Below are 18395 nucleotides of genomic sequence, written 5' to 3'. Positions count from 1 at the left end.
TCTACTTGCTATTTTGGTTCTTCTCCATGGTAGAGGCACTTAGCTGCCTGTTGCTTCTTTCTTTCTTTCTTTCTTTCTTTCTTTCTTTCTTTCTTTCTTTTTTTTAAAGAGACAGCATCTTGCTAGATTGCCTAAGCTGCACTTGTACTCCTGGGCTCAAGTGATCTTCCTGCCTTAACCTCCAGAGTAGCTAGGATTGTAGGCATGTGCCACTGCACCCAGCTAATTTGCTACTTTTTAAAGTACAAATGTGGACTTTTGCTTGGTTTACATTCTGAATATACCATCAAGTCTGAGGTTTGACTTTTCTCTTTTAACTTATGAGCAAATAGCCATATTGTATAAATATTTGTGAATGGGCTTATGTCGGAGGAAAACAAACAAACCAACATACCTAGCATGGAAGTAATCTGACACATCACATTTAATTATGTGCCTCAGTCTTGAGGGCAGAGATTAGATGGCATGCATTTTCACATCCTGAACCTTACAAAGTGTGTGCACAGTGCAGGCCCTCAGGAAATGTATGTTGAAAGAATTGATGATGAAGCTTCATAGGCATAGTTTTGGTGAATTCTGCCTTTACTTTGCCAAACCAAGATTTTCTGAGAAGGATGAGGGGAGAGGAGAGAGCTAGGTGCCGTGAAAAGCCTTTTAAAGGAAGAACAGAAGTTGAAGAGCAAAGTGGGCCAGGGGGCCAGGAAACAAAAGGGTGATGTGTGGGGACAGCTGTGGTCTCTCTTTCCTTTCTGCCACCAGCAGGAGGCTGGGTCAATCCCCTCTTCAGTAAGGGCAGACACTACTCCCACAATAGGGAACCCAGCACCACAGAGCAAGCCAGAGTCTGCTGTGTGTAAAACCTCCAGTCCTATAGAATTCTAGTCCCCAAGCCCCCATACCTCCCAAAAGGGGAAGGCCCAGTCACCTGGGTCTCTTGAGGCCAGGGCTCCAGGAACCAGGAAAGCCTAGCTTACAAGGAGAGGTCATTTATTTACACTGGGCAAGCAATGCATAATGCAAGAAGACACAGAGTAATCCGTCTGCCTTAGTGACCAAATAGATCCCTTTGCCTCATCCTCCTGTGGAAGCAATCAAGAAAGGGAGGTTGGGCGAGGTGACCTTCCAGAGCTGAATCTGTGCTTCTAAAAATAGAAGCATCCTTGGAGAACTGAGAAGGGGAGGGAAAGCTGTGGACATTGAGGGCAAGAACCTGAATCCCCAGAGCATTGTCAGTAGGAAACTGTATTAATTAGACACAGGCACCTCAGCTCGATAACCTCAGGTATCTCTCAGAAATTGAAACGAAATGAAATGGCTTTTGTTCCCCCTCCTTTCTGGTTATACTCTCCCTGAGCTAAAAAGGAGAATAACAATTGTGTCTTCTGACCTATTTGAATGGCTGCACACTGCCTGATATATCTTCCCCAGTAGAGGGAAATGGGGGTCTTTAGAGGCACACCAAGAAAAGGAAAGAGCTGCCACAAAGTGGAACTGTGAGAGACAGGCACCAGGGCCACTTGGGAGTCTGGGTCTCTGTTCTCTCCCTGCATGGAGGCAGTGCAGGACTAGGCAAGTACTTGGATGTGTCCAGGGCTCTGAATGTGTAGGCTCTCAGGGTGCCACTCTCAGGCTCATGCAGTGTCCTTATTTGGAGCTATGCAACAGGCTGTAAGTTTCCAGGGTCCAGTGGAGCCGTGTGCTGGTCTGCACAGATTGTGTGCAGCCAGGGTGTGTGCTGTGCTCTGTGGCATGGGGATTGCATGTGGGAGGTTGGGGGTATGCAGGAATATACAGGGATATGGTGGCAAGTTTGAGGGGGCTGTGTAGGGGAGTTTGTGGGGCAGTGTGGAAACCTGTTGAGAGGCTTCATGATGCTGCATAGGGCTGTGTGCAGAGCTATCCTGGACTGCGAGTGGCACACCACAGTACTGCAGGGCACCTCTTTGTGTAGCTTTGACCTAGAGGCTCTGTGTGCATTGTAGTAGTGGTATGAGTGGAGCCACATGGGGGACTCTGTAGAGGAGTCTCACAGCCTTGTTAAGGCTGGAGGGTATGTTCTGGGCTACCTGGACACATGAGTCTGTACAGGGCTGCCTGTGGCTGGATACATGGTGGCAGAGGCCTGAACAGGCTTACAGCTTTGCCATCCAAAGATAGATTATGCCTCCTTAGGGTGAGGTGCTCCCAAAGTGCAGGGATTTATTATTCTCCCTGCGACTGACATGAAGGGAAGAGATACCAGGGATTTACAAGCTGAGCAAAAGGGGCAGTGTGTTCCCTTTCAGTGCGGCCTGAAGCTGAGCCTCTTACACACCAGTCTGGAGACACTTTCTGATACTTTAGTTTGTGCTTTCTCAACAGGACAACGTGGATCTGGGAGAGCTGATGTTTTCCCTGTGCTATCTTCCAACGGCTGGCAGGCTGACCATTACCATTATAAAAGCAAGGAATTTAAAGGCAATGGACATAACAGGAGCATCAGGTGGGGCATTTTCAAATTCAGACTTTCTCATGCACTTCTACTGTAGTAAGTACCTTATGATGTTTTAGTAAGGTAATAAAGCACGTTGACTCTGGAACCAGACTGCCTAGGCTTAATCCTAGTCCTAACACCTGTGTGACCTTGAGCAAGTCATTTTACCTCGCTGAGCTTTGGATTCCCACCGGTAAGATGAGAGTAATTATAGTATCTGGCTCACTGGGCTGTTGTAAAACTGAATTAATAAATATAAAGCCATGAGAACAGTGCTAGCATATATTAAGTGCTACATATTGTTAGTTATTGTTACTAATACAGTTAGCCTTCTGTATCCACCAGTTCCACATCTGTAGATTCAACCAATGATGGATTTAAAATACTCAGGAAAAAATAATACAACAATAAAAATAATACAGTTTTTTAAACAATACAGGATAACAACTATTTACACAGCATTTATACCAGATTAGGTATTGTAAGCAATCTAGAGATAATTTAAAGTATACAGGATAATGTGCGTAGGTTATATGCAAATATGATGCCATTTTATATAAGGTACTTGAGCATCCTTGGATTTTCCTATCCGTGAAGGGTCCTGAAACCAATTCCTTGTGGATAACAAGGAATAATAGTACTCTCTTGGGTCTCCCTCACCATAATTTTAAATTGGACCTATTGTTTACACACATTGATAAAGCTTATCTAATTGGGTCTTTCCTCAAATATCATCATCCCAGGCTCATTGAAGGCTGAGAACAATCCTATTTGCTTATTAAAGTGAACTATGAATTTTAGTTTTTCCAGTAAATCAAGCATTAAATTCTGAACCCTAACAAGAAAAAAAATGCCTCTATATGCATTGCTAACTGCAAATTCACAAGCAACCTCTGCAGGTGTTTCCCAAATGTGGTCACAAAACACCCAATACACCCTGGCTTACATCCTCTGAAATCAAAGAACACCATATGCAATATATTCTGCATCCTATACCCCCGTGTTTTTTTTTAAGCAGAAAAAAAAAAAATAGCTGTGGTCCCTCTGGTCATCTAAGTCCCTACTGGACTGTATATAGGAGTCAAAGCAATGCATGGTTATGCAGGTGAAAAGAGAATAAGGACTTCCCACTGAACAGAAGAAGAGTGAGATAGCTGTTAGGACCAGAAGAGCCCTCTCTGGAGCAGAGGCCAGCCTTGCCACCTGTCACCCCATCACAGTGTTACACCACAAGGAAGCCTGCGGCCTTTCTCTCCCTGATATGCTGAGCTGCTTCTCCCTTTGCAACCCAAGGGCAGGCCACTTTAGGGGCTCAACGTCTCTGTACTTAAGGAATTCCACTCCCAGATGTTCTCTCTGTCCTCTAGGAATTCAGAAATTAAAAGAGTCTAGGAATTCCCTTTCTTAAAATCCTGAAAATATTCCCTGAGGTGGCTCAGAGTTGGGGGGCCTGTTTTCAGCCTTGGAAATGCCGGTGCATTTCTCTTCCTATCCTGGCCAGGCCAGTCTTGAGTTCTAGCTGGAATGTCTCCTCATTCCATAACAGATGTTTTCAAACTATTTTTAAAGTTCACACATTTTCAGGAGACAGTATCCTGTGCTTTATCTTGAATGAGTTACTTAATTATCCTCACTCTAGTTGCTCCCCAGATATCATATTAATGACAATCCTCCAACTCCAGTCCACAGACAGGTAAAGGAATTCGACATACCATAGTTCATGAAAACCCACAGTGATATAACTGCCCACCTAAATCTACACTAATCCTCACAGTACTGCTTCTCATGGTCTGTCCAGATCCCTACGTGAAAGTCTCGCTGATGTGTGATGGCAGACGACTGAAGAAGAGGAAAACATCCACCAAGAGGAACACCTTGAATCCTGTTTACAACGAAGCCATAGTCTTTGATATCCCTCCCGAGAACATTGACCAAATCCACTTGTCCATAGCGGTCATGGACTATGACCGGTGAGATACCTGGAACTCTTTTCCAGTGCAAGTTCAGTGCGTCCAGGGCTGGGAAGGCAGAGGGGGAGCAGCAGCCACAGATTCATAGCTGGTGTCCCAGGCTGCAGGAAATGAGTCAACTAGCAGTGCATGGGAAGCACATTGACAGGAGTCACCTCTAAACCATGCTGTAGAGTCAGACTACCAAAGTGTCGCTCAGCACTCCCATTCTTTTCTGCCCCTTTCTCATTTTTTTCTCTTCCTCCATCCTCCCCAACCTCCACCTCTTCCCCTTTTCATCTTTGATAACTCCTAGAATCTCAGCTTGAAGAACTGTGGCCCCACAGGTTTTATCTTCTGCCAGGCAGTCCCCACTGCCCTTCGTTGGAAAGATTCCACTGAAAATGGCAGAATGATTACTTTAGCCAGACCATCAACATTTCTAAATACACAACTTCAATCTTTTTCCTTCTCGCAAGTATTTAATAAAGATTGTTTCCTTCCACTTAAGTCTGAAAGCAAACACAAAAATGTTCTCCTGAATATGCTAGAATCAGTATGGATGACAAGGTACATTAAAATGTATAAGATGCTCGACTTTTTAATTAATACAGCACAGAAGAGATATTTATAGCCTGCATTGTAGCCAATTGTGTATTTAAAGGACAGATTTGAAAAACAGTCATTTTAATATGCAAAGGAAGTACCAACAGGGAATTATACATGTTAAACCAGTCATTAGACTGAAATGCAAAGTCTCTCTTTAATTGGAAACCTCCCACATGGTCTGGGCACATTATTTTTAAAAATTATTCTGACTTCTAATATTATTTGTGACTAAGAATTTTCCCACATACCTCTGAAATATCAGGAAGCAGCTTCAGTGACCTGCACACTCTTTCCAGCAGATGCCTGCGTGAAGCATGACAGTCTTCCAACCCAAGGAGCACGTGGATTGGCTCAGCTGCCCATGAGTGTGACAGCCCATGCTGAGCAGTAGACCTTGTCCCATCTCCTGTGGGCAAGAAACAACACCAATAGTGTCAGGCCCCAGTAGGGGACATTGCCCACCAACTGTGGAAGCCTAGGCCAGCAATTTTTAAGCTATTGCCAAGTTTCCTGCATGGACAAATCTGATTATGTGAGCTCTGCCTTAATTTAATTCTCAGTAAACTCATGAATCTGGCCTGGAAAAATTCATGGCAGAATTCATGGGGCTTCTGCATACATTTGATTTTAATGAGCAGGGACTCAAATATCCTTCACATGACCTCCCCACCCTCATCTTACCTTTATGCTCCATACACAAATAGGAGAAAAATCACTCATCTTTGCAGGAGGGGAAAAAAAAAGAGAAAGTATGTGAGTTTGGATCCTATAGAATTAAAGAATTGGCCATATCAGTCCAGTTATACCAGGGACTTTTTTAAAAACTGCTAGGGAAAATAAAAATGGCTCAAAGCAGAGACCTACCTAGGGAAAGTTTCAGAAATATTAGCCTTGGCGGGGCACGGTGGCTCACACCTGTAATCCCAGCACTTTGGGAGGCTGAGGCAGGTGGATCAGTTGAGGTTAGGAGTTCGAGACCAGCCTGGCCAACATGGTGAAACCCCGTCTCAACTAAAAAATGCAAAAGTTGGCCAGGCATAGTGGCATGCACCTGTAATCCCAGCTACTTGGAAGCTGAGGCAGGAAAATTGCTTGAACCTGGGAGCTGGAGGTTGCAGTGAGCCGAGATCATGCCACTGCACTCCAGCCTGGGCAACAGAGAGAGACTCCATTTCAAAAAAAAAAGGAAATATTAGCCTCAAGGTCAAAGGAGCTATGTATCTTTCTATAGCTGGGAAACTAAGTGGGCCAAAGAAGCTGAACTTAGAAGAAAAGAGGGACGAATGTAAGACAAATAACAGTCTTCTCTAAAGAGAGGGAGCAGGAAGATCTATGAGCTTCCTTCACTTACTCTACTTTGTGGGCTCAAGACCCATGGCTGCCAGACACAAAACTGCTCCCTCACCCATGCTTGGTTGCCTCTTGTGGGAGTTAGAGCAGCCATTATTGCAAGAAACTCTTTGCAGATGGCTTCCTCTTTATTATGTGGAGGCCAGCCTAGATCCAGAATGAGAGGTGGCATCCTTAGCGCAAATCATGGGGTTCTTCGAACAAGGTTCTTGGAAACAAGTTGACCCATGTCAGTGTTAGGACAGACAGGGTATATGTTAGATCCCAAGTTCTATTGGCCGTGAAGCTTAGCCTGCAGTTTTAAGTGAGGAAATGAAAAAAAAAAAAAAAAAACTACGTCCCCAATTCCTTCATCAGTTTAATTGAGTAGCTGTTGATCTTACATACCAAAATTTTAAGAAAAAACTATTGTGGGCCATTTTCACAGTGTAGGTCACAATGAGATCATCGGCGTGTGTCAAGTAGGCAACGAGGCTGAGAGGCTGGGCAGAGACCACTGGAGTGAAATGTTGTCATATCCTCGGAAGCCCATTGCACACTGGCATTCCCTGGTGGAGGTAAGACCCTAATCCACATGCTCCACTTTACGTAAGAGTAAATGCTTTAGTACTGAAATGCAGGAGCTGCCAAACATATGAGTGCACCAGGATCGATGTCATAGACAGGTTTTCCTGGTTGCATTTCCTGGGGCTGCTGGGACTTGCATTCAATTTGAGGCTGAATCTGTGCTTCCCACCAGTCTGGTAGGTTTTGAATATTGATCAGAGATCATCCCTCATTTTGATTGTGTTTTTAAAAGATCAAGATTCCGTGCTTCTGTGTTAAGGCTTTGGGTTGGTACTTGGAGGGCATCTGCAAGGTGAGTATGGACTTTCAGGCCTTCATACAGTGACTTGAGACTGACTTTGGAAAAAACATGAGGCCTTGATTCTAAGACCAGCTCTGGCACCAATCTGTGATTCTGGGCAAGCTGGTTAGTATCAGGTTCAACTGCATATAATAAAAACCAAAACTGCAAAAATTAAAAACAAATGAAATGAAAATTTTTTTCTCTCTCTTATATACAAAAAAGTCTAGAGGAAGGCAGTCTGGGATATCTTAGCAGCTCCATGATCAACAAGAGACCTAGACTTCTATCTTTCTGCCTCACTGTCCCAGTGTGGCTTTGTTCCTTGAAGTGCCCTCATTAGACGATATGGCTGCTAAGCTCCAACCACTGCATATTTTCTAGGCCACAAAAATGTGCAAAAGGGGGAGAGCCAAAAGGGCACACATTCCCTTTTTAAGGATTCTCTTTGAATTCTCGTGCAACGCTGCTACTTACGTTCAGTTTAGTCACAAAACTTAGTCACGTGGACATGTCAAATTGCAGGGAATAGTTAGAAGTGTAATCCTTTTGTTGGGTGTCAATGTGTCCAACTAAAAACGAGGGTTCTGTTTGCATAGAATAAGAGGAGAGTGAAAACCTGAAGGCAATTGGCCATCATTCTGCCACTCACATCGTCATTCATTCACTCCCTCCCCCTTTACTTCTCATTCATTCTTCCCCCACTTATCTTTGCTCATTGATTCACTCTCTTATTTATTCACTAACTCGTTCTCTCAAAAATAATTTGCACTCCCTAAGTAACATTTCTGAGGGTCAAATGCTATAATAGCTACAGAGAATACAGATAAGAATAAGAAACAGTCCTTTCCCTTGTAGAACTTACAGACTGTAAAATAAACAAAAGATGACATGTAAACTAATCACCGAGAGACACAAATGTAAGCATTTCCATCCATATAAAGTGCTACAAAAGTGCAAAGGAGAGAGATGTTTATTGTACTTAGAGGAGACTGTAAAGCATCTCTCCTTCATGCTCTCAATAAGTAAAGAGAACTAAGCCCCCGGGAATTGGAAAACCAGGAAGGCAGCAGCAGTTATTTACTGAGGACACTTGGGTTCCAGGCAGAGAACTTTCCACTGTTCTCCTGGTGCAGGCAGCTCCATTCCATGCAAAGCCATCTGAGAGGTCAGGACTAGAGCCTCACCCAGTGTGGGCCCCCTGCCATTGATAGTCAGGTGAGTCTGGTTGAAGTGAACACAGGGCAGTTGTGGAGAGACAGAGAGGTCCCAAACCCAGACAGGGGAACCAAGGGACATCTTTGTTGGAGGTGGTGCAGGAAGGAGAAGGGCAAGACAGGGTTTATGGATTCTAACTATCAGGGCACCCAGATGTATTCAAGAAGAGCCTAGGGCCCCCTAATTTGCAGGTTCCTAAGGATAGTTCTGCCCCTGGGCCATAGGAGCAAAAATCATTCTTTTCTAGACTCAAAATTAATCCCTAAAGGAGATCCACAGGATCTATGAGCCACTTGAGAAGGAGCTGCGGACTAGTGTCCACTGAACTATACCTCACTTCTTCAGCTCCTGGTGGAATTCTCAAAGGAGTCCATCTGCGGGCTCATTAAATTTTGGGGGCCTGTCACTAGCAGTGGCATTTAGAAGAGTTGTAATAGACTTTTTGCACCCTTATGAGCCATTGCTGATTTTAATTCTTATTTGTAATTAGTAGTATCAGAGAGTATTAAAATTCTGTGCTTCTCAGGAAACAGGAAATGAGAAAGGAGTAAGGATGAGGCGTGTGGTGTAGGGCTGAGAGAGAAGTCCTGATTCGTGCACAAGCAGTTTTTTTCGGTGACCTAGGCAGGGTAGTAGCCCTGGGCAGAGTGTTGCACACGGGCCCCTGAGTGGCAGTATATGCATGTGTTACATAAAGGAGAGTGCAGGGAGCAGGCCTTGGAGGCCTTTTCCTTCATGGCTGAGAAGAAGTGTGGTATAAATTCGTTCACCTGAGAGATATTCCTTAAACCCCAAACACTCAGCTTTTTGGAAATCTGTGCTCCACAGTTATGTAACTGAAAAGTAAATGCCATTAGGGTTAAACTACTGAAACTTAGAAGTCATTTGTTACAGTGGCTAAAATTACTTTGGCCAATACAATGGTCATTTCTCAACTGTTACAGCAGAACTAAGGAAATGAAATGCCTGCACAGCTTATATGAAGGACAAACCTTCATATAAGCAGAGGGAGGGCAAACCTTCACGTAAGCAGAGGCAGAGGGAGGCTGCCTCTTCCCTGTTGCTTCCTGTCTCTTTGAAGTACACGTCCAGGACTCCAGATCCACCCTGAGAGAGGAAGTGATGTTTTTTCTTTTAAAAATGAACGTTGAGCTCACAGAATTGGGGCAATGGTACCAGATGAGATGAAAAACAGTATTGGAGAGGTTGGCCATACTTCGTTAGCAACTGTAAGGATGGAGGAGGCAACAGGCAGAGTGGCCAGAAACATTCACTTTGGAGTTGGAAGGACCTACATTTGAATTGCTGTCCTGCCACTCACTAGATGTTTGTTTTTCCCCTTCTGAACCTCAGTGTTCACGTCTGTAAAGTGGCCATAACATTTCCTGTCTCACAAGAGGGATGGTGAGGATTAAACAATGAAATGCAGCATTGTAGCTGATGTATATATAGTAAACACTCAGTAAAGTTTTCAGTTACAGTTGTTATTATATATGCCCCAGATTCTGAGGGGCTGCTGTGTGTCCTTATGGGACTATGTCCTATGAAGAAATATCATCCATGTGTGTCATAGAGAATAAGAGAAAGGCCAGGAATCCACCACTCCTGCACCCCAGTGAGCCATCATCTCAGATCGGAGGAAGGGGTCATTCAGTACTTGGCTAAACACAGATGTACATATTTAAGTTTTGTTTCTTTTCCTCTTTTTCTTGGTCTTAAAGACAAGCTGCTGTTATGCTCTCTAAGAACCTTTTAAATGTCTGCTTTAAAACAAAAACCAGCAATTAAACCTCAGTGCTCATGATAACAGAGTATGTGAGGGTGCACTCATGAGCATGTGTGTATGGAAGACAGAGAGAGAGGGAGAGAGAACGAAGATGGGGGCACTGGGATTTAGCATGGAAGGAGGCTGGCCTCACAGAAGCTCTTCACTGCTGAGGAATTGGTTAGGTCTCAACTCTGAGCCCTGCAGAGATCTGGCAGCCTGCTCAAGGTTGCGTCCAATACACCCTGACCTTGCCAGGGCAGGTGGCAGATGGAATCTTCAAAGCCAGTGAGTTCAAAAATCCGTTTCTCTCACAGGGATTCTGGATGACTTCACTGCACACTCAAAGGTCAGCCAGTAGGACTCCCTTTACTCCCCATGATGTCAAAGGTTTGGAAAGCTGTGAAAACTCCCCCAAGCAGACTGCCTGGGGTTTAGGGATCAGAGCACCCCCTTCATAGGGCCTCAGATGACAGAGCTCTAAGAGCTCCCTTCGCTCGGCACCCTACTCCACCAATTCAAGAGAAGATGGTGTTGGCCTGGCCATATCGCAACACCTTGTAACATCTGTTGTATGAATAAGTACTAATCTTGGTTTGGTGGGAAGAACAGACACAGATACTATGTGGTTAAATGAAATTTCACTTTTCTAAAAGACAGAAGAAAGAGAATCCAACCAGAATATATAGTCAAGATCAGCAATATTATCCTAATAGGCATAGGTGTAAGATTCCAAACACCAAAGTTCTATTCAAGGCATGGCCCATTTTGGATGTCTTCCTCACTCCAATCTCAGCCTTTGTACATACACGTACATACTGCTACAAAATTCTGCATGTCTGACTGTCTGCTGGGACCAGCTCATTGAGACTCCTGGCCCTCTTCAACTCAGGACTGCATAATGCCAAGCATAACTAGGGGGCAGTTATGGTGCAGTATGCCCAGACATAAACAGAGCCCTCATTTATCACCCTCAGCATCCAGAAGGGTATAAATGTAGAGTCAAAGGACTACAGCAACTGTCAGTTTTACCCAGACTTGTCTTGGAGTTACACAAGTAGCCCCTGTAAACCATCTCTAGATATTATCTATCAATTCTCCAGCAGGGCCTATCTGGAGTCTTGGAGGTCCACATATTTCCAGGAGAATGTATCTGATTGCCCAAGATTTGATTAGGTGTCCATCCTGGTGCAATTTGCTGCAGGTCTGGGGTCATGAAAATGTGACCTGGTACCCACCTCAGCAGGAATTTTGGGAGTAGACTTCTTGAGAAGAGTCCTCACAGGACAGGGGAATTGTCTAAAATGAATGTGAATGACTGCTTCCCAAAGGAATTTAAAGTGAGAGCCTTTAGCACTATGGCCAAATTGTTATTCACAACAGATTTAGGAAAGGAGTACCTCACCAGGAAAGATGGGATTGAGGAGAGGATGGGGTGACTGGGAAAAGCCAAGTAGGAAATCAGGCTCCCATCAAGGGGATTTGGGTGTGTTGCAGGGCTTGGGTCTTGTTGAGAACCAGACTAGCAGGGAAGAAGACTGAGACATGAAAAAAAGAAAAGCATGGACTGAAACACACAATGGGGAAAGTGCTAGAAAGTGCTGCTACTCAGCAACATTAAGGCACCAAGACTGCAGGTCTTTGGAAACACCTGAATTCCAGACCCCTGTCAGTTGGTGTGGAACCAAGGCTGGCAATTCCATGCATTGCCCTCTGGAGGAGTGGCTTATGGGCTAGGTAAATAAACACAGCAAAAGCCTAATATGTGTGTTAAGCGATGGCAAAAGAGAAGTGAGCAGTCAGGACGTGGAGGGCTACATGCTGCTGCAGCATCTTGCCCATATTATGAGGTGCTCCCCCCATATAGTCCAGCATCATGTCTTAGTGTCTCTGAGAACAAAATTTTTCTTATGAATGAAAATAGAAAAAACAAGAAACATTTAAATCACGTTAAAATAGGGCAAGAAAACATAAATTTCTTTATTATCTAAAAGGATACATACCATCTTGGTAAGAAACAGTAAGGGGAAAATGAACTTTATCTTGCTAATTAGTAGTTCTTAGTCTTTTCCAGGTTATGTCAGTCTCTTTGGGTTAATTATTTTCTCTTCTTCCTGGGGGTCTCCTCTCTCCTTCCTCCCTCCCAGATAGGTATAGGGAAGTACGAAGGCTACCTCGTGGCATTGACTGGCACTGTGCATATTGTTCTGCTTGTCTTTGGGCATCAGACTTCATCATCACTGCCTCTGCTGCTGAGGATCTTGGCTGGTGTAACTGTGGGCTATTGTCTCAGCATAGAAACTTGGCCATCTTAGGCTGATGAGGCCCCACATCAGCTATTGAAGTCCCTGTGGATTCCCGGGGGTGGGTAGCACCTCCCACTCAATACTTGGCCTGGGAGCTTTTCTTTGCAGCACTTAATACAGAGTCATTCCCCACTTGGTGGAATTCCCTGAAATTCTAACAACCAATACTCTCACACCCTTCAGGCATTTGGGCACACAAGGGAGCCACAGGAGACTCAGTGCCATCACAGGCATCCTGTTCATGCCTATAAAGTTACATGGTCATTTCTACATTGTTCCTCTAGCCTGTGTTGGCCCAGGGGTCAAGTTTGCCTTCAGCTTCCCCCTCAATCCATCTGAACTTGGGGTTTCAAGCCTGAATGGTAAAGCCAGAACCTCTCCTCCTCTCTTCTCTGTATCTCTTCTGCCAAAGGCTCTCTGCTTCCTCTTCCTGTCTGGTGGAAACACTATATATCCTAACATGATTTCTCTCTACCTATGACTCATGCTCAGATCTCCAAGGTTTCCGCTCAACATGTAGGGAAACATTTGAAATTTGGATCCCATTTTTCTCAACAAGGCCTGGCTTTAAGATAAAGTTACATGGTCATTTCTACATGTAACATGAAATAAGATACTTATTTCATAGGGGACTAGCTGATCATTTGCCTTGAGTTATCAGCCCTCAGCTTCCTATAATATATGGCATGTATTCAATGCATGGGACAACATGATTTACAGACAATAAGAACCTTATTTCTGTTACATAGGTATTGAATTAATATTTGTTGAATAAATGAAAAAAAAAGAATGAATGTGATATATATAAAATGAATTGGGTTCCCTTCATTCTAAATTTCCAGAATTCTCCATGCAGTGGAGTACACAGTAGAAGTCAGTTCAGACAAGGTATAAAAAGGTATTGAGAATGGACTTGTATTAGGCTGTTCAAATGGAGATGGCCCTTATTAAGCTCCAAGTTTTAATTACCTTTTCTCTATTGAGGAGAAGAACATGAAAAGGGATCATTTCCTCCCTTGGTTCCAGTGAACTGCCACGTAATGACAATGGCTTTGCATTTTTGAATAATGAGAAATATTCAGAACTGAGGCCCCTTAGCGAATCATGAGGGTCCCCCTGTACTTGATGTGGGCAGCCAAGTCCTAGAGCGCTCAATATCTCCTTTCATAAGAGAGAAGAAACACACAGAGATCCCAATGGTGAATGGCGGACTGCTGTCCTCTGAGTGAAAACTGTTCAGGAGCTGACAAGGACTTTAACCCACAAATTGACCTTTCTCCCTAGGAATATATTTTAGCAGCAGTTTTATACAAGGTAATGCTTTGCCCCACCTACCTGTGAAGATAAAGAAGAGAAAAATAATAGGACTGGGGTATTTTTTGACAAAATGAAGAAATTATTCTTCAGATTTTGTTGTAAAATTAAACTATTTTGAATGGTGAGATTTAGCGTGCCAGCATGCATAAACACCTGCAGGGCCGCTGAAGCAAAACTGATTGCCGAGAACATAAAAATGTACTGCAAGTTTGGGATCTGAAAAACGTTAACAGACCTGTTAGAATTTGTGTCAATTGCTATAAGTGGCCAGAATGCTGTTTGGACAAGCAGGCAGTGTTAGTATTAGTGGGGCATTGTGTTTCCAGCTGGTAGAGGTTATGGTTAACAAACAAAGCCAGAGTCATTCAGACCTTCCCAAGGAAATCTTCTTTCTTGTATTGAATTATCTGTAGAAAAAAAGAGAGAGAGACGGTAGGCATTTTCTCATCTTTATCAGGGATGGTTGACTTTTGTGACTTTTCTGAAGGTTTGTAGAGATAGTAATCATACAAAACATAGGAGTACTTAGGGTAAACACTAGAGGTATAAAAGATAATGACAATGTGGTAGAAAATAACATTTCTGCCGGTACAGAAAGTCAACTGCATCTTGACTCTCCTCTCATTCACAGATGACCTTGCTCCAGTAGTCACTGCCTTGGAGCATCCCTGCTGCACCCTTGAATAGCTATTAAATAGGAAGGTGGATGACAGTGGGCTTGAGCCATCAGCTGTCTCCGTCTCCAGGGATGGCATTCAGAGGTGATTTTAACGTGATAGGCCAATTCTTTCCCCGCAGATGAAATGAACCAGAATGGTTTATGCCACTCTCTGAAAGAAACACACTCCCTCCTCATAGTCTGGTGAGAGGAAGACTATTCCCTCCTGGGGAATGGGGCCTGGGGCAAAGGTGGAGCACCCTGGCAGAGGACATTCAGGAAGACCACTGCTCCTGGATATGAATCTTTCAGAAGATGCACCTGTCAAATGCTGTCTTCCAAACATTACCAGAACAACCTATTGATAAGACAAAGCTGAGTTTATTGCTTTCCCAGGTAATGGAAGGGGAAGGGCAGAGTCTTATTTATTGAGACTTTGAAGTGTGGTTTAAGGTGGGTCTCTCCATGTGATGAGGGAGATGAAGTGGGGGGATGGGGACCTTGGTTAGCATTGGATCAATGTCATGATACAATAGCTGAGGTGGAAGAGCAAGTTGACGATTTTGAGCCTGGGATTCAAAGAGTCTTGGGGTGTAAACTGTTGATGCTTCCTAAGGAATAGAAATTGGGAAGTCCCATGAGTGAATACTTAAGTTGTAGTAATGAAGAGAGTAGACTAGTACAGCCAAGTTAATGGAGGGTCTATGTGGGGATAGGTGGTTTTAGTACTCACACTCCAGCAACAAAAAGCAGAAGGGAACCTCACAAAAGATCCTGCCCAGTCCTGTGGGGACCCATACACCGACAGTGTGAATATTTATTAGTTGCCTCCTCAACATCAAGCCCCCTTTCTGATGGCCCTGATTTCTGATTAATGATTCTAGGGAGCCTGGCTCCATCCTTGTCTCTGGTGACAATATGTGTGACTTAGTTCCACACTAAACCTGTCAAGCTAACCATAAGGATTACCACTGCATGCGCTGATTCAGTCCAACAGTATTATAAAACATTTGGTGTGAATGTTTGGGCAAAGATGCTCTCTCTTTCTTGTTGGATATAAACAAAGCACTATATACCCTGGGAGCAGCTGTGGCTTCTTTGGATCTTTTTGGAAGATCCAGGTTTAGGGAGAAACCAAGCCCATAGATACAAAGAAACCAGACTCTCAGTCATGTGGTTGAGCTCCTGAATCAAACCTCTCCCAAACATAGCGTTATCTCTGGCCTTTATAAGTATGTAGATGTATAAATTCCCTTTGTTGTGTAAGCAGTAATAAGCAGAATTTCTCTTATTTGAAATGAAAAACATCTTATTTAGGATATAGGTGAACACTCACACTGCCCCAGGTGGTGTTCTCTGGGAGTGAAGAGAACCATTCCCAAAGCTGTCGCGAGATCAGCTCTTCTGCCTGGCTCACTGTGGTATGTCCAATACCTAACAAAGTGTGTAGTGACAGTAGACTCCCATTAAAGTTTTCCTAATGGAGTGAGTTATTAATGTTCAGATAATTAACTTGTGTGTTAAAACAAGCATGGTGAAAAGAGGGACACTTGGCTCTCAATGACATACAAATATTATATAAGGTAAAGAAAAAAACTGCTTCCCTTTTGCATTTATATGTTATTCAAATTCTACATGGAGTCTCAGGGCCTGTGGGAAGCTCTTCATTTTATAATCACTCCCTTGAGCTGATAAAGGCACAGTTCCTCAGGAGTGAAGATTAGTCACATACCTAATCTTTCCCTTCAATTGACCTTTCCCTTCAATGTCTTATGTGATGTACTGCAATTCATTTGTTTAGAAAAAAAATGAAAATCTATATTCTTTTAACAACGATAATTTTAGCAATTGTATTATTTTTATTTCTACATTATCTATTTTTATGGAAAACTCAAATGTATCTTTAAAGTCTTCAGTCAGTGGTGGTAGACTTACATATTTTTTCACACCTTAGATAAAATTCAGGACATAAAATGTGATGATACTGATAATCAAAATGCTTGAAATAAAGAAAAGAGGCTTTCTACAAAGCAAGGGGAACTTTGTAATTCATTGAGAAATCACACAATGCAATTGTAACTTTTAGGTATATGGTACACTACGGTGAGTTATACTCAAATTATCAGAAACAGAAGCAGTTATGAATAAGGCAGGAAAACAATGGGGTGATTTTTTCCTTCATAGCTCAGGATCTGAATGATGTGTGCTTAGATGCTTTGCATGTTAATAGTAAGTGTTCATATTAATAAAGTTTACTAAAGAGCGGTCATAAAACCAATTAATATAGTTTAAATATTTGTCCCTGCCCAAATCTCATGTTGAATTGTAATCCCCAAAGCTGGAGGTGGGGCCTGATGGGAGGTGTTTTGGTCATATCCATCATGGCTTGGTGCTGTCCTCTTGATAGTGAGTTCTTGCAAGATCTGGTCATTTAAGTGTGTGGAACCTTCAATCCTGCCTTGCTTCTGCTCTGCCAAGTGAGATGCTGGCTCTTCCTTTGCCTTCTACCATGAGTAAAAACTTCCTGAGGCCCCACCAGAAACCAAGCAGATGTCAGTACCATGCTTTCGGTATAGCCTTAAGAGCTATAAGCCAATTAAACGTCCTTTCTTTATAAATTATCCAGCCCCAGGTATTTCTTTATAGCAATACAAGAAAAGCAGTACCAGAAGTGAAGTGGGATATTGCAATAAAGATACTTGAAAATGTGGAAGCAGCTTTGGAATTGGGTAATGGACCAAGGCTGGAAGAGTTTGGAGGGCTTATAAGAAGACAGAAAGACGAGAGAAAGTTTGGAACTTCTTAGAGACTGGTTAAATGGTTTGTGACCAATATGCTGATAGTAATAGGGACAGTGAAGTCCAGACTGATGAGACCTCAGGTGGAAATGAGGGTCTTATTGGGAACAAGAGCAAGGGTCATCTCTGTTATGTTTTAGCAAAGAACTTGGTTGTGTTGTGTCCCTGCTCTAGGGATTTGTGGGAGTTTGCACATGAGAGTGATGATCTAGAGTATCTGGCAGAAGAAATTTCTAAGCAGGAAAGCATTTCAGATTTGGCCTCACTGCTTCTGACAGCCTAAGGAATGACTTAAAGTTGGAACTTACATTTAAACAGGAAGCAGAGTGTAAAAGTTTGGAAAATTTGCAGCCTATCATGTGGCAATAAAAGAAAAGGCTTTTCAAGACAGAAATTCAAGCAAGCTGTGGAGCAACCACTTGCTAGAGATATTGGCATAACTAAAAGGGAGTCAGGTGCTAACATCCAAGACAATGGGAAAAAGACCTCAAAGGCATTTCAGAGACCATGGCGGCAGCCCCGCTCATTACAGGTTCAGCGACCTAAGAGGGATGAATGGTTTTGTGGGCCAGGACCAGGGCCCCACTGCCCTGTGCAGCCTCAGGACACTGCTCCCCCCATCTCTGCTGCTCCAGCTCTAGCCATAACTCAAAGGGGCCCAGATACACCTCTAGCTGCTACTTCAGAGAATGCAAGCCATAAGCTTGAGCAGCTTCCCTGTGGCATTAAGCCTGCAGATGCTTAACTGTGGGTACAAGAGTGAAGGTTTAGCAGCTTCTGTCTAGATTTCAGAGGATGTATGAGAAAGCCTGAGTGCCTAGGCAGAAGCCTGCTGCAGGGGCTGAGCCCTCCCAGAGAACCTCTACTAGGGCAGTGCCAAGGGAAAATGTGGGATTGGAGGTCTCATGCAGAGTCCCCACGGGGCAGTGTCTAGGGGAACTATGAGAAGGGGGCCACCATCCCCCAGACCTCAGAATGGTAGATCCACTGACAGCTTGCACCCTGTGCCTGAAAAAGCCACAGGCACTCAACCCCAGCTCATGAGAGCAGCCTTGAGGGAGGAACCCTGCAAAACCACAGGGGCAGAGTTGCCCAAGGCCATGGG

At 43.6% G+C, this 18395-nt stretch overlaps 1 protein-coding gene across 2 annotated transcripts in view; it reads left to right on the top strand.

Moving 5' to 3' along the window:
* SYT9 (synaptotagmin 9) overlaps positions 1-18395 on the top strand; it is a 213703-nt gene that overhangs the window by 160170 nt on the left and 35138 nt on the right. Inside the window, exons 4-7 of one of the 2 annotated variants that reach the window (XM_033205655.1) lie at positions 2362-2482; positions 4272-4443; positions 6809-6938; positions 14633-15711. In XM_033205655.1, the coding sequence (XP_033061546.1) occupies positions 2362-2482; positions 4272-4443; positions 6809-6938; positions 14633-14641 (432 nt within the window). In that variant the 3' untranslated portion in view covers positions 14642-15711. Of the gene's footprint in view, positions 1-2361; positions 2483-4271; positions 4444-6808; positions 6939-14632; positions 15712-18395 lie in introns of those variants that run through there. The other variant, XM_033205654.1, reaches the window with a different exon arrangement.

Source organism: Trachypithecus francoisi, unplaced genomic scaffold, assembly GCF_009764315.1.
Source record: "Trachypithecus francoisi isolate TF-2019V2 unplaced genomic scaffold, Tfra_2.0 Lachesis_group8, whole genome shotgun sequence".
Taxonomy (NCBI): domain Eukaryota; kingdom Metazoa; phylum Chordata; class Mammalia; order Primates; family Cercopithecidae; genus Trachypithecus; species Trachypithecus francoisi.
The sequence above is the reverse complement of the archived record's forward strand: the minus strand, read 5'-3'. Positions and strand labels throughout refer to the sequence as shown.